General features: G+C 31.9%; 2 protein-coding genes across 2 annotated transcripts; one reads left to right on the forward strand and one right to left on the reverse strand.

Moving 5' to 3' along the window:
* Nucleotides 1–5,066: 5,066 nt before the first annotated feature.
* On the reverse strand, nt 5,067–8,645 carry LOC130800327 (adenosine kinase 2-like). Its single transcript, XM_057663798.1, has 12 exons — nt 8,384–8,645; nt 8,169–8,222; nt 7,894–7,940; nt 7,772–7,803; nt 7,581–7,682; nt 7,426–7,493; nt 6,288–6,364; nt 6,093–6,190; nt 5,943–6,013; nt 5,788–5,854; nt 5,520–5,703; nt 5,067–5,424 (listed from the first exon to the last, which is right to left on the reverse strand). The coding sequence occupies exons 1-12, from the start codon at nt 8,464–8,466 to the stop codon at nt 5,282–5,284; spliced, it is 1,026 nt and encodes a 341-aa protein (XP_057519781.1). The 5' UTR covers nt 8,467–8,645; the 3' UTR covers nt 5,067–5,281.
* Nucleotides 8,646–9,972: 1,327 nt separating this feature from the next.
* LOC130800330 (uncharacterized) lies at nt 9,973–11,727 on the forward strand. The gene is made up of 3 exons (XM_057663803.1): nt 9,973–10,226; nt 10,338–10,404; nt 10,513–11,727. Exons 1-3 carry the CDS (start codon nt 10,158–10,160, stop codon nt 11,445–11,447), a joined length of 1,071 nt encoding a protein of 356 aa, XP_057519786.1. The 5' UTR covers nt 9,973–10,157; the 3' UTR covers nt 11,448–11,727.
* The last annotated feature ends 2,043 nt before the right edge of the window (nt 11,728–13,770 follow it).

Here is a 13,770-nt window from a genome sequence, read left to right on the forward strand (position 1 = left end):
GGTCTGGGTCTGGGTCTACACCTTGGGACCCGGACCCGTCAGATATTTTTTGGATTCAAATCCAACCCTGATCCGATAGATCTTTAAAATTAAGACTCAAACCTTTAAAAAGGGGCGGATCCGGAACAGGTCTAACAGAATCCTAAACCCATGACCATCCCTACTCATATCATCAATTCAATATTTGGGTGTATTATATATGATTCAAAAGTTTTTATATAACATAACAATATATCAAAGATATATATCGTTAATGCTCCTTAAAATTTAAATGCTTAAACAGTCGATCATTTTGCTCATAATGTTGATTTTAGAGAAAATTATTTAAAACTATCTTTTCTATACCCTTCTTTGTAAAAAACTACCTTTTGTAAATTTTTTTGCAAAAAACTACCTTATTTAAAGTATTCTTTGCAAAAGACTACCTATTAACGGTTTCTTAGTGTTTGACCGTTGAAACTGACGTTGACCATCACGTGCAAGTCACGTGATGTATTAAAAAAAAATTTTTTTTTTAAAAAGTAACAATAATAATAATAATAAAAATAATAAAAATAAATAATAATAATAATAATAATAATAATAATAATAAAAATAATAATAATAATAATAAAAAATAATAATAATAATAATAATAATAATAATAATAAATAATAATAATAATAATAATAATAATAATAATAATAATAATAATAATAATAATAATAATAATAATAATCATAATAATAAAAATAAAAATAAAAATAATAATATTATTAATAATAATAAAAATAATAATAATAATAATAATAATGATAATAATAATAATAATAATAATAATAATAATAGTAATAGTAATATAAAAATAAAAATAAAAGAAATAAAAAAAATAATAAAAATTATAATAAAAATAAAAATAAAAATAATAATAATAATAACAATAATAATAATAATAATAATAATAATAATAATAATAATAATAATAATAATAATAATAATAATAATAATAATAATAATAATAATAAAAATCATAATAAAAAAAATAAAAATAAAAATAAAAATAAAAATAAAAATAAAAATAAAAATAAAAATAAAAATAAAAATAAAATAATAATAAAAATAAAAAATAATAATAAAAATAAAAATAAAATAAAAATAAAAAAAATAATAATAAAAAATTAATTAAAATAAATTAATAATGATAATAATAATGATAATAATAATAATAATAATAATAATAATAATAATAATAACAACAATAATAAGATTATTATTATTAGTATTATTATTATTATTATTATTATTATTATTATTATTATTATTATTATTATTATTATTATTATTATTATTATTTATTTTTTTTATTATTATTATTATTATTATTTTTTTTTATTTTTATTTTTATTTATATTATTATTACTTTTATTAATATTATTATTATTTTTTTATTTTTCTTTTTATTTTTTATTTTTAAATTTTATTATTATTATTATTATTATTTTTTTTTTTTATTATTATTATTATTATTATTATTATTGTTACTTTTTTAAAAAAAAAATTTTTTTTAATACATCACGTGACTTGCACGTGATGGTCAACGTCAGTTTCAGCGGTCAAACACTAAGAAACCGTTAATAGGTAGTCTTTTGCAAAGAATACTTTAAATAAGGTAGTTTTTTGCAAAACAAATTACAAAATGTAGTTTTTTGCAAAGAAGGGTATAGAAAAGGTAGTTTTAAATAATTTTCTCTTGATTTTAACTAGTTTTTATTCATGTAATTGGATTTTGTCTCTATTAAAGTAAGACTCGATTTATTCATGTAAGATTCTGATTCAGTTTTCACGTCATCCTCACTTCTTAGTCTACCTTGCAACCCATAAGGACTAATTTTTAATTAAAAAAATCTTGAAAATAATATCAATAAATAAAAGTTAAAATGATCAATTTCCACATATTAATAACAAGTGGGGGTTTATAACCAACCTCATAAAAGCTAGTTGTGGCCTTGTGGGCAATGAAAGAAAGAGATGAACATAGGGAAATAAGGAACAATTGAATGCCTCCATTGGATTTGGGGCAACTAAGAATGGGATGGTCCCTTAAAAAGAGGGATAGGTATGGGATATCTCCCAAATGAAGCAATGTATTTTGGACGTTTCATGTCTCAAGATACAACCCATATGGTTTAGGGCACACACCCTTCTCTCAATTGTCCATTTCACTAGTTCTGTATCAACATGATTCATTGTTGTTGTCTCACTATATAACATTAAGTCATTAACATTTGTGGTCTCAACCAATATTTTAAAAAAACCTTTCAAATAGCAGTTTTTAATTATAAATTATAAATGAAAATTTCGAAAATGGTAAGATTTAGTATATTATTTCTAAATTCTCTTTACTTTTAAAATAATCGTAGAATTGACTGAAATTTAAATTTGAATTTTTTGTTTGTCAAATATTAAATTTTATCAATTCTACTTTTTCAAATGAAGTCATCGCTTTCAAACATGACAGAGTATTTTGAGGACTGTTATGAGGTAAAAAAACAATAAGTCATCTAATCAAATCTTAAACCACCTACCTTGGTCCACTAATTTCCTAAATATAACCACTCACTACTCTCTACTCACCATGATCTACCACTACCACCTATTATACCCATGATGTCCGTTAATTCATAAACCAACTTTCATTCTACCTTTATAAATACCTTTTGCATATCTCATTTGCACTAGAAGCTCTTATATTCCTACCGTTCCTACCGTTACTCCACAAAAATACACCGCTCTCCTACTTACAATCTATAACCAAATATTCCTTCAATTGATCTAAATTCATCCTACAATATGTTAATCTTGTATTCATGCATTAAATTTCATACATTCATTGATTTTTGTTTCTTGATCTGACTTGAGCGTCGAAGGGGTTTTTGGGGAAATCAACCCTGGGGGCAAGGCTAACGCTGTATTGCAGGATTTGAGATCTCATCAACAGAAAAATTATAAGCACTTTCAGTGTATTGACAGTTATCCCCGATTACACGTTATATCCATGTACTTTTTAAGTATTTTTTGCACAACCCAGTTCTATTACCGAAATAAAGACCTAAATAACTTCAATAAAGACTTGTAATAGTAACAAATTAGAAAAGACAAATATTGGAAAAAGAAAACAGAAACAATATTATTCATGAAATATTTATTCTAATAATAATATTATTATTATTGTATTAAAAATATACAGCTTCTATCATGTTGATTGATCAGTGAATGATTGTTGGGACAAAATATTGTGGTTCCTTTTACAATACATACCATCCTGCATATGTTTTTTGTTTGTTCTCTCTATGTCCAATCAGTGCAAATGATATTTTACCACAGTTTTTTCCTTTGATTTTTAAATTATTTTGTTTGTTAAAAAAATAAATTGTTAGTCAGAGCAGTTTTGCAAATTTATGTAAACAAAATCTTCAGAATAATCAAAGTTATGGTCAAACCATTGTTGGTTGATTGGAGGCAGCTCTCTTGCGATCAGATGGAGACATGGGACTACAAAAATCTTTTTCTATTATTTCTTAAATTATAGATTAGACAGATAAAATAGGTGAGAAATCAAATCTATAGCTTTTTTTAAAAGTGATGTTTACTCTTTTAACTAGAAACAAGGTCTAATTCTTTGTCCATTTTAAGAGTTTGCTATATTATTTAAAAATTAGTAGTCTGTTTAAATTCAAATTTTATTTAACTAATAATTTTGGTTGTTTTTCTGTCGTTAGATTACCTTGCTAGATTTAAGTGACAATTATGAGTAGAAAGGGTTTCGTAAAATATCTCAATGGGCATAAAATGGACAAGAAGAAGGTTGCGTGTCGCAGACACCAGCACGTGATACAACCTCAATATAGGGAAGAAATCGTGAGGTTTGACCTTTGTCATATGGTGCGACCTTCTTCATGTTAGTATTTTTGCACATTATGACCTTAACGATCATTCTAATTCCTTCATAATTAGAGAGATTTGAGGACTTTAATTTCGATTCATAATTCAGAATTGATAAAGGATATTTTATCGAAAAGATTGATGACTATCTTTAAAGTTTAACCTAGTTAACGGTGGTATTTGAATGGTTTTTCTAGCTCTTAAGAATAACATATAATAAAGGTTTATTCTAGCTCAAAAGATTATATTAAAATTCTAAAAAATTACAATTGCATTATTTGAAAACATTTTCTTGAAACCCAAGCACCCCTAAGAAAATGGTATTTTGAGCAATCCATGTTAATACTTGAGAATAAGATTCTTAATTCTTTGGCAACGGAAAACGGAATTGAATATTTCAATTTTAATTTGCAAACTTAACTTACCAACTTTAAGATGGATGATTTGCTTTTTCATCATATAGCTATTAACAAGTATGTTGAGTGACTTAAAATGCAAGAAAAATGAGTACTCTTTTAGTACTCCTTTTGTCTAATAAGTTGGTATTATTTTTCCTTTTAGTTTGTCTCATTTAATCTACACTATTTTCTTTTTTAACGATAATCTTTATCTTTCTTTTAATCACGGTACCCAGATTTTAGATCTCATGCAGGAATTTTTATTTATGTTACTAAGATACGGCAAGGGGCAATCCGCTTGCAAAATTGCAAGGATCTTCTCATAGTACGTAACAGCAAATGTGCCAAAGAATGTCATTGCTAAGTGTTAGAGTAATAATATAACTGGGGTCTCAACCATCAGCTTAAGTTTTTGGTTAAATTAGTTCATTTGACATGGTATTAGAAGCCAACGTAATAAGAGGTCACGAGTTCGAATCTCAACCACTCCTCATTTCAAGTGGAATATTCAACGCCTATGCGCATTCACATTTCTAGCCCAATGAGCTCTCGTGTGAGGGGACGTGTTAAGAATATTAACATATTCAGCTTTTAGTTGAGGCCCCAGGATATATTAATACTCTAACACTAAGGACTGAGGAGCTTATATACTACATGGTCATTCAAACCACATCAGAAATTTGTTAAAGTAATGACTACAGGAACAAAAACCACATCAGAATTTGTACAGGAACAAAAACCACATCAGAATTTGCCAAGTATACTATCAAGCCGAAAATATCTTTATTAACCCACAAAACAAAGTTCTATATATTGATCATGCTACTGGGAAAACTGACTAATAATTAGTCCTCCGATAAAAATCATTGATGACTCATCAAAACTATTGTAATACCGAACTTTTCTAAAAAAATTTATTGTAGTAACTGGTAATGCAATAAGGAAAAAGCTGATGAGGTTGATCAGTTGAAGTCGGGCTTCTCAGGGTATGTGCAGCCTGACCTTTGGATAATAACATTAGCAGCATAGTTACCAGCCCTCACACAGTCATCAATAGGTTTTCCCTGAACCAGCTGGGATATGAATCCTCCGACAAAAGCATCACCTGTACGAGAAAGTAATGTTATTATGGCGCCCCAACATGCATCCGTGTCCCTGGATATGCTAAAGCGATTCAGGATTCAAGTCATAAGAGCATACCTGCTCCATTTGTATCAACCAACTTTTCCTTGGGCAACAATGGTACTGGGAATGTCTTCACTTTGCCGTCTTCAGCAACAACAACGGGATCAGCACCCTGTGTAATCACAGTTATTCTCTTGTGTGTTTCTGATGCCTTGGGCCACTGGGATATCTTAAGGGCAATCTCCTTGATGTCGTCAGTCTGTAAAGGAAACATGGCTCATCAGATGTATGACTAGCACGTTGCAACATTATGTGAAATCTTTACTTGGAAAGCAAATTTTACCTCCCAACCATGAGCCTTTGAGAAGGCCCTTGCTTCATCTTCATTGCCAAAAACAGTATCTGCGTATCTGAAAGCACATGAAACAAATTCACCAGTATATTGTTATAAACATCTCCAAATCTAATTCCACAAAAAAAGAAACAAAAGAAACTCACGGCAAAACTTTCTCCTGGGGATCCTTGAAAAATTCACAGATGAATGGAGCGGAGAGATTCATCATGAAATACTGCAATGCAGCACAACAATCCCTTATCAGAAAGGATTCAAAATTATCCAAAGAGAATTCTTATGGAAACCACATTTACCTTATTATTTGCAGCTGCATGTTCAGCAACAAGTTGAATGGATTCCGGAGATACAGTAAGAAAAAAGCCGGCAATGTAATAGTACTTGGCTTTCTCAACTATCAAATTTACAAGCAACTTTGTTTGATATTGTTGCAAAATAAAAGCATAAGAAAATTGTTACTACGGAAATGGATGAAACTATGAAAGATATACCCAATGCCCAGTTTTCAGGTTTCTTCAAATGGTCAACCTTGTAGCAGTTAGCAGCCGACAGATTAGCAACTAATGATCTGCATATTTCACAGGGAGCAATCTCTACGGTCAATTACCAGCAGGTATATGAAACTTTCTGATAAAAATTAGCACATCAAAAATGTTAGTGCAAGTGTCAATTCTCCTAGCTTGGGAGATGATTTTGATCATCTCATAGCCTACTCTATGGCTTGCACATTGGAAAATGAAGTTGGGTGTGCAAGGAAATTGAGGTGATCAGGGATGTGCAAATAGAGTGCCTTGAATAAGGCAGGCAGGTGCACAAGGAGGCCTTGGTTCATGCTTTTAACGAGGCAAAGGTGCCTTGAAAGAGGCACAAGTGCACAAGAAAGTCACTAAATGCTTGAGACATGGGTGCTGCTAGAGCACATAAAGTGCTCGTCCGAGGCTACGAGCACTCTGATGCAGTGCCAAATCAGATTTTCTGCTTTGGTCGATACTTGGGACTAAATCATCATTGGGAATGAGTGTGGGAGGCTAATACATAGAAAGCAACTAGGGTAGAGAAACAAGAGAGTTCTTTATATTAGAGTGTATTTCCACTGAAGGTGAAAACTTTGTGCTTAAGCAATTGTTCTCAAGGTATGTGAGGGTTGGGTCATTAATTTAATGTTGATTAATTAATGATATCAATCGTTGTTAAATCATCTTGTGTTCTTTTTGTTGCTTCATTTTGTATGCTCTGTTTTTCTTAGCTTTATTTCTTGTTCTTTACTGAAGTAAACTCCTTAGCTTTTCATTTCAAAAAGAATTGAATGAATGTTTCAATTCCTTTTTTTAAAACCACTTTTTACCACCAACAATGTGCGTGTAAGAAGCAATGAAATTCAAGAAAAAAAAACCCAAATAACAGAGACATCCTCATAAAAAAGGGGAAGTCATGCAATTGAACACACAAAGTCATGATCATATCCTGATTTACACCATTATACAAAACAAGTCAAGGAGACATTTATCAATGACTAAACCTTACAAGGTGTGGTTAATAGATAAAGATGTAAACAGTCAATATTCAACACTTAAATACAACACTCAAGCAAAAGAAATAGCACTAAGCAAAATCAAGGTTCAAACTGACCTTTCACCACCAACGATACAAACAGCACAGGTACCAGTAGGTACAGACTCATGTTCATAATAGTGAACCTGAGTGATGAAATTCTTACACATCAAAATAGGGCAAATATACACAGAATGAAATTAACAGCATGTAACCTGTAAATCAAAACTTACATTCACACCAGCTAATTTTGCATCGCGCTTCATCTCCTCTCCAAACTTGTCTTTTCCAATGCAGCCCATGTAACTGGTGGCACCAGGTTTTTGGAGCATCCACTGTAGAACATTACAAATTATCAATCATTCTACTACCACAAAATCTAGCTAGAAACGCCATTTTATTATAGAAAGATGTGAGATTATACTTGCGCAACTCTGATCGAATTTTGGGTAGCACCTACCAAAAACCAAACAAATTACAAATATTAGCTAAAATTGATGATGTTACGAATTCTTCAAAAAACATTATCCCAATTTTTAATAGTACCTCCAGCAATAAATTCCACTTTAAATTTCTCATTCATTTCTCCGTACCTGAAAAGTATTTTGGCAATTAAATCTGCAATTTATAGAAGGCATTTCCAGAAATAAAAAATGTACACAAACGGAAGAACATGAAGAAATGTGTGCTCTAAACTTGAATAAAATCATGTTCCATATAACAAGCGAAAAAGATTGCAACAAAATGATTACACAAGAATCGGCTATGAAGGAATCTAGTTTGTTTCATCATACAAAAAGGTAAAGAGATAGCTCACTTACATTGGCAAGTGCTTGTCTTCTGCAAGTATAGCATTGTTCAATTTGATTTCATACCTGCATCAAACAAAGCGAATAAATAACCATTTCCTCTTCTCAGTGTAAAATTCTCCATTGTTGAGGTTCAATTGAGCTTGCCTCTAACAAAACATTACTATAAAGCTACAGAATCATTCCAATAATTTTAATTGTTTATGGCGCAAGATTAGAGAACTTACTTGTTCAAAAATTCATCATCGACTACAGCAGAGATATCCAATAGAGGATTTCCCATACCTAACAAAATTCCTTCATACTCCATTATTAATCTGAAAATGCCTAAATAGAATGAAGAAGCTGAGATTCAGATCTATAGTAGGGAGTGTAAGAGTAAGATTGTCGGGACGATCTCTACTTTGATAGGGCTTTGTGTTTTATTGGAACAAATTTCAAGTATTCACCAATCCCTTTCAACTTTTTGGGCCTAATCGAGATTTTTCTTTTTTTTTTTTTCAAATTTTCTTTGCGGCAATGGGAAATAGGCGGTGACTGATCTAACCAGTTTATTTTTACTAACCTGATTTATTAATTGATTTTTAATTCACTATTTTAAGCAATTTGTTCAAAAATAGTCTATTCGTATTATCGTATACAATATCTACATAAAAATTAACAGGAAATGAATAAATGAAATAGTCTCTTAACTATCCAAATAAGAACATTAACGCTGAATTCGACAAACTATTCATACCAAATGCATTATATTTGATGTTAAGTTGTGAAGAGTTTAACTATAAATAATTCCTTAACCATCCCATCAAATATATATAGTAGAAGATTCGTCAAATTGTGAAACATCAACTCGTTTTGCTCTGATGTAATGAGCAGCAGTGTTAATAAACGATAACTCATCCGATCGGATGATATTTAACATCCAAATTCGGCAAAATAAAACACTTACCAAGCCAAAATATCTCAAGGAACCACATGCATTTAAAGCACCCTTTAGTTACTCCGATTAAATGTAGTTGTTAGTGAGTGTAAAATATTATTTTGTATAGCACTTCTCAGTTGTCTCTTCACCTTAGATACACTCTTCATTCTCCTTTCTAATAATTTATATTCTATAACTCGTATTTCGTAAGTCTAAGATTGAGGCAAATTATATTGGTGTATATTAAGTTAAAAACTAATTTCTATTATTTTTAATTGATTTTAGTAATTCAAATTGATTTGTAGTGATTGTAACATATTTTTATTTATAAATTGTTATTGAGTTGCATTAATTTTTATGATTGAATTTCTAAAAGTTGAACTCAAGTGTATGCAAGCGTTATAGCAAATTAGTGGGATTATTATATTATTACATTATTATTAGGGTAAAAACTTGTACTGTGCACGATTTTTAGCATGGACATATATAACTAAACACATGATATTAAAAAATAAAACTAGAGATATTATACAGTAGAAATGCTCAATTTTAACAGTTATATGTAATTTTAGAAATTTTTAACAATATATTATGTAGTGTATTATATTCTTTAATTTATTCAATTTAACTATAAATAAATTTCATTCAACTATAAATAAATACCAGTAAATAATAAAGCTATTGATCAAGATCAAATCATATTTTTTTTTAAGCAAGTGAATTTAGCAAACTCTCTTTAGCTGTGACATTGAAATTTATTGAAATTTTCTTAAAATTTTTCAAGTATAATGTATCATATTTCACACTAATCAAAGAGGATGAGGCCATTTTACCTTTCAAAAAATGAAGGGTAAAAGTGGAAGAAAAAGTGGCTAAATATATGTTAGGAGACCTCTACCTGACTCCCAAAAGTCGATTTTGAGGAGCAGAGCAGTTTCCGTTATCCATTCTCTCTCTATTCACAAACCAATTAAAAGATTTTTCAGATTTTTCTTCTCCCGTTTTACTCTTCGTCCTCTGAAAAACCAATACAAATTAGGGTTTTTGATTTCAATCAAATTTGGGGTTTATCTTTCACCATGGTTTCTGATTCAATCATCAATGCTTCCATTCCCGATGCTTCCAAGGATTCCACCAAGAAAAAGAGGGTAAGTATCTCATTTCTTTGATTATCATATTCGTCTATTTGTTCCCAGTGTTATTGAATGAAATATGTTTGATATTTCTCTGAGCATGGAGTTTTTATGGTGGTTTTATAGTCTAATTGGTCGGCAAAATTGAAGCAGTCCAAGCGTGATGTTCGTCGAGAACAGTGGCTTTCTCAAGGTACTACATTGATCTTTCATTTTGATTGTAATTTTACTCCTTGATTACTGTTTCTTGTTTTGATTCTATAATCATATTGGTTGAGAACTTGGTTTTTTTAATCAATAGGTAAGAACAAGAATTGCGAGAAGGCAGCTACCGTGGTTGCTCCTTCTGGTGGTGGTGGTAAATTTAATGGGCCAACCATTGACTTTCGGAAGAAGGCAGCTTCTTTGTGTAAGGACTTGGAAGTGAAAAGTCAGAGAGTGGAGGAAATCAGTCGCAACGACAGTGATTCGGAATCATCTCCGGTGAATAGTCCGACGAGTAGCATTTCTGGGGGCAATGATCCAGGGAATACTTACAGTGGGAGCAGCAGTAGCAGTTGTAGTTTTAGCTTCAGTAGTGGTGGGTGTTGTTCAGGGAGTATGACTGAGGAGGAGGAATGTGAAGGGGATGGAGGTTGTGTTGATGATGGGTGTTTAGATGATTGGGAAGCAGTTGCAGATGCTTTGGTTGGTGTTTCTGAAGATAGTCAGGGTCATAACCAGGATGTTGTTGTTTCCCCTGATCGAGAAACCGCGCTTGGATCGAGTTTTGGAGCTCAACAGACTAGTTGTGAGGATGTGAAAGCTCAAGAGAACGGAGTTGGGATTTTGGGCAGGGGTAATGGAAATTGCAGAGCTTGGAGGCCAGATGATGCTTTTAGGCCTCAGAGTTTGCCTAATTTAGAGAAGCAACGGAGTTTTCCATTGCGTATTGAGAGGCATCATGGGTTTACAAACCCTTGGGTTCGTCATATGACTCCTTGTGTGCCTACATCATGCCCTATATGTTGTGAGGATTTGGACTTGACGGACTCGAGTTTTCTCCCTTGTTCGTGTGGGTTCCATTTATGCCTTTTTTGTCACAAGCGGATTATTGAGGAAGATGGTAGATGTCCTGGATGCAGGAAGCCATATACTTCAGATCCAAAAGAGAAGGAAACCAATGTGTGCAGTGCTGGAGGTAGTCTAACAATTCGTTTGGCTCGATCTTGTAGCATGTCATCTTCAAGGGTTTAAGAGAGAACATTGAATTTGTTTTGTTCAGCTTATGTATGGTGGAACTATCTCAGTTTTTACTTTGTGGTGTCTATCAGTGTTTCGTTCATCTAGCCTGATTATAGTTTGTAGATGTGGGTATAAAAGCTTGTGGTTTTAAGCATCCGAGTTATTGATCTGTCTTGAATATAGAGTTTGTTCTCAACATATGTGGTGCTTTTGGTAGAGGAATTGATGCTAGTATGTGAATAATAAGTCGTACAGAAATTGAATACATCTAAGCTTTTTACAATCTTGTCTATTTATTATAGTTTTTGCAGTCATGTTAGATGCTACTTGATTCCATTATGCGCTTGGAGTTGTTGTGATTCTACTTTAGCAGCAAGGTTGAGGTTTCTCTGTTGCCTAGTAGAGTATATATTATACTGTACTTCAGTTTAACAAGGCTTGTTACAACTTCTAGTGACTAATATCAGCTGCACGCTATCATTTGACACATATAAATGGCTTTCTTTGTAGTATTGGTTCAACCTGTGGGCTGTGATTAGTTGGAAGGATTATTCCATCATCAGAACTTGCGTTCGGAATGACCTTGTTCTTAATGCTTTGGCGCATGACTCACTGTCTAATTTATATTCACAGCCAAGCTGGGTTTTTTCTCAGTCTCAGAACATCTAAAAGTAAAGGAGCATTGTTCAAGTTTTGTTTTAAACTGCTCATTGTGTTTTTCTTATTTGAGTAGCATAGGAGATCGATCCTTGGTTTTGAGGGGCACGACTATTCAGTTTTTATTAAATAGAATGTTGTATGCAGCCTTGACAGGATGACAAGTAACAGTTATCTGATATTGATTAGATATGGACTTGTGGATATGTGAATTTTCTAAACCATCTGTAGTTGTCTTTGAACATTATCTGTTAGATTGAAGGATGAGGGTGTCTACTAGAAGACGCCATAGTAGACGAGCTTGAATTGTTTAATCATTCTAGGAGATTGGAGGTTTAATGAGCCAGTAAGACAATGGTGCACTTTTTATACTCATAAAGCAACTTCCATTTCTGTTGATAGCTTTAATTTTTATTATCTCGTAAAAATGGCTATTAAGTTTATTTATGTTCATGTACATTTTTACTTTAGTAATTTATTTACAGTTTTCATTTTTTGGATCTACTCATTTGTTTTGAATTTTGACATTTTCTTTATCCTTTGTTCCTGAGTATGTGCTTAATCACAGTTCTTGATGCGCATTACCTAGCCGTACTTTGCTTGATCCAAATTCTTATGTAGGTATTTTGTCTTATTTCCGTCTTGCTTTGCATTTGTGCAGGTAACCATACTGCTTTTATTGCTTTTGTAACCTTTTATTGTACTGTCATGCATGAGTAGTTACATTCGGTATCTCATGGTTAGATTGTGCAGCAACTAGCTATCAGAGTAAAGTTTTTTTTTTTTTTTTTTTGTGTCAGTTTTAATGTTGGAATTAGAAATAACCGATGAGAAAAGGGTCTCCATAATCTGTATCCTTGTTTCCCTGGTTGATAACAAGCCTTCAAAGTGTAATGCAAGCATGTTTTCAAGTGTCTCTCAACTCTCAAGGTCATTTTATGATGTTTGCATGTTTTTGGTCCAAATTGAAGTTTCAAACTGTCCATGATTTTGTTGTATAGTCTACTAGGAGTCTAGGAGTATTCCACATGGATACCCATATATGAGGCGACCTTAAAATGCTGGTAACAATTACTAGCTAAACATGGTTACAATTATGTTATGTATGGACTGAGGGATTGGAGGAAAGGATGGGGAGGGAATTGGGGGGAAGGATTTTCCTCCATTTGGATATCAAATGAGGTGGAGAGGTGTTGGAGGGGAGGAATTGTTCTCTTGGAGTGGTGAGTGATGGCAACCTTACATTTTCTGAGAAATTTATATCTTATAATAATAGTAAGATTTAGAAGGAAAATTCATCTGTGTTTTCCCCCCTCCCTTCTTCCCTTTCTTTCTGTTTCCTTCCATTCCCTCCTCGTCATTATCCAAACACACTATTAGTCATCTGGATCTGCATATCTTACTGCCTGACTGCCCAGCTTGTGATTCTCCTGGCTTTCAACATGGGTGTGACGGTAAATAGAAACACTAAAATGTTAAAGTTATGAAGATTGGAACTTGGGGAGTGAAGATGTTGAATAAAACTTCCTTTACAGGTTACTATCTGCGGTTACGACCCATAGTGCAAAAACAAGATGGCATCATCGCATTGCAACCGCATCATAACGGTTTTTTTAGCTTGACTCACTGCTTTAAATATGTGATAATGCATAAATGCATGAAAAATCCTCATCATTCT

This window comes from Amaranthus tricolor, chromosome 14 (assembly GCF_026212465.1).
Source record: "Amaranthus tricolor cultivar Red isolate AtriRed21 chromosome 14, ASM2621246v1, whole genome shotgun sequence".
NCBI lineage: Eukaryota > Viridiplantae > Streptophyta > Magnoliopsida > Caryophyllales > Amaranthaceae > Amaranthus > Amaranthus tricolor.

What these genes read in the sequence shown, in the direction of transcription:
- LOC130800327 (XM_057663798.1), bottom strand. Translation starts at nt 8,466, where the DNA reads ATGGAGTATGAAGGAATTTTGTTAGGTATGGGAAATCCTCTATTGGAT. An exon ending in AGTGGAATTTATTGCTGGAG is followed by an intron (nt 7,804 to 7,893) that starts GTACTATTAAAA and finishes GGTTTTTGGTAG; the next exon opens with GTGCTACCCAAAATTCGATC. An exon ending in TGTATCGTTGGTGGTGAAAG is followed by an intron (nt 6,365 to 7,425) that starts GTCAGTTTGAAC and finishes TGAAATATGCAG; the next exon opens with ATCATTAGTTGCTAATCTGT.
- LOC130800330 (XM_057663803.1), top strand. Translation starts at nt 10,158, where the DNA reads ATGGTTTCTGATTCAATCATCAATGCTTCCATTCCCGATGCTTCCAAG. An exon ending in ATTCCACCAAGAAAAAGAGG is followed by an intron (nt 10,227 to 10,337) that starts GTAAGTATCTCA and finishes GTGGTTTTATAG; the next exon opens with TCTAATTGGTCGGCAAAATT. An exon ending in AGAACAGTGGCTTTCTCAAG is followed by an intron (nt 10,405 to 10,512) that starts GTACTACATTGA and finishes TTTAATCAATAG; the next exon opens with GTAAGAACAAGAATTGCGAG.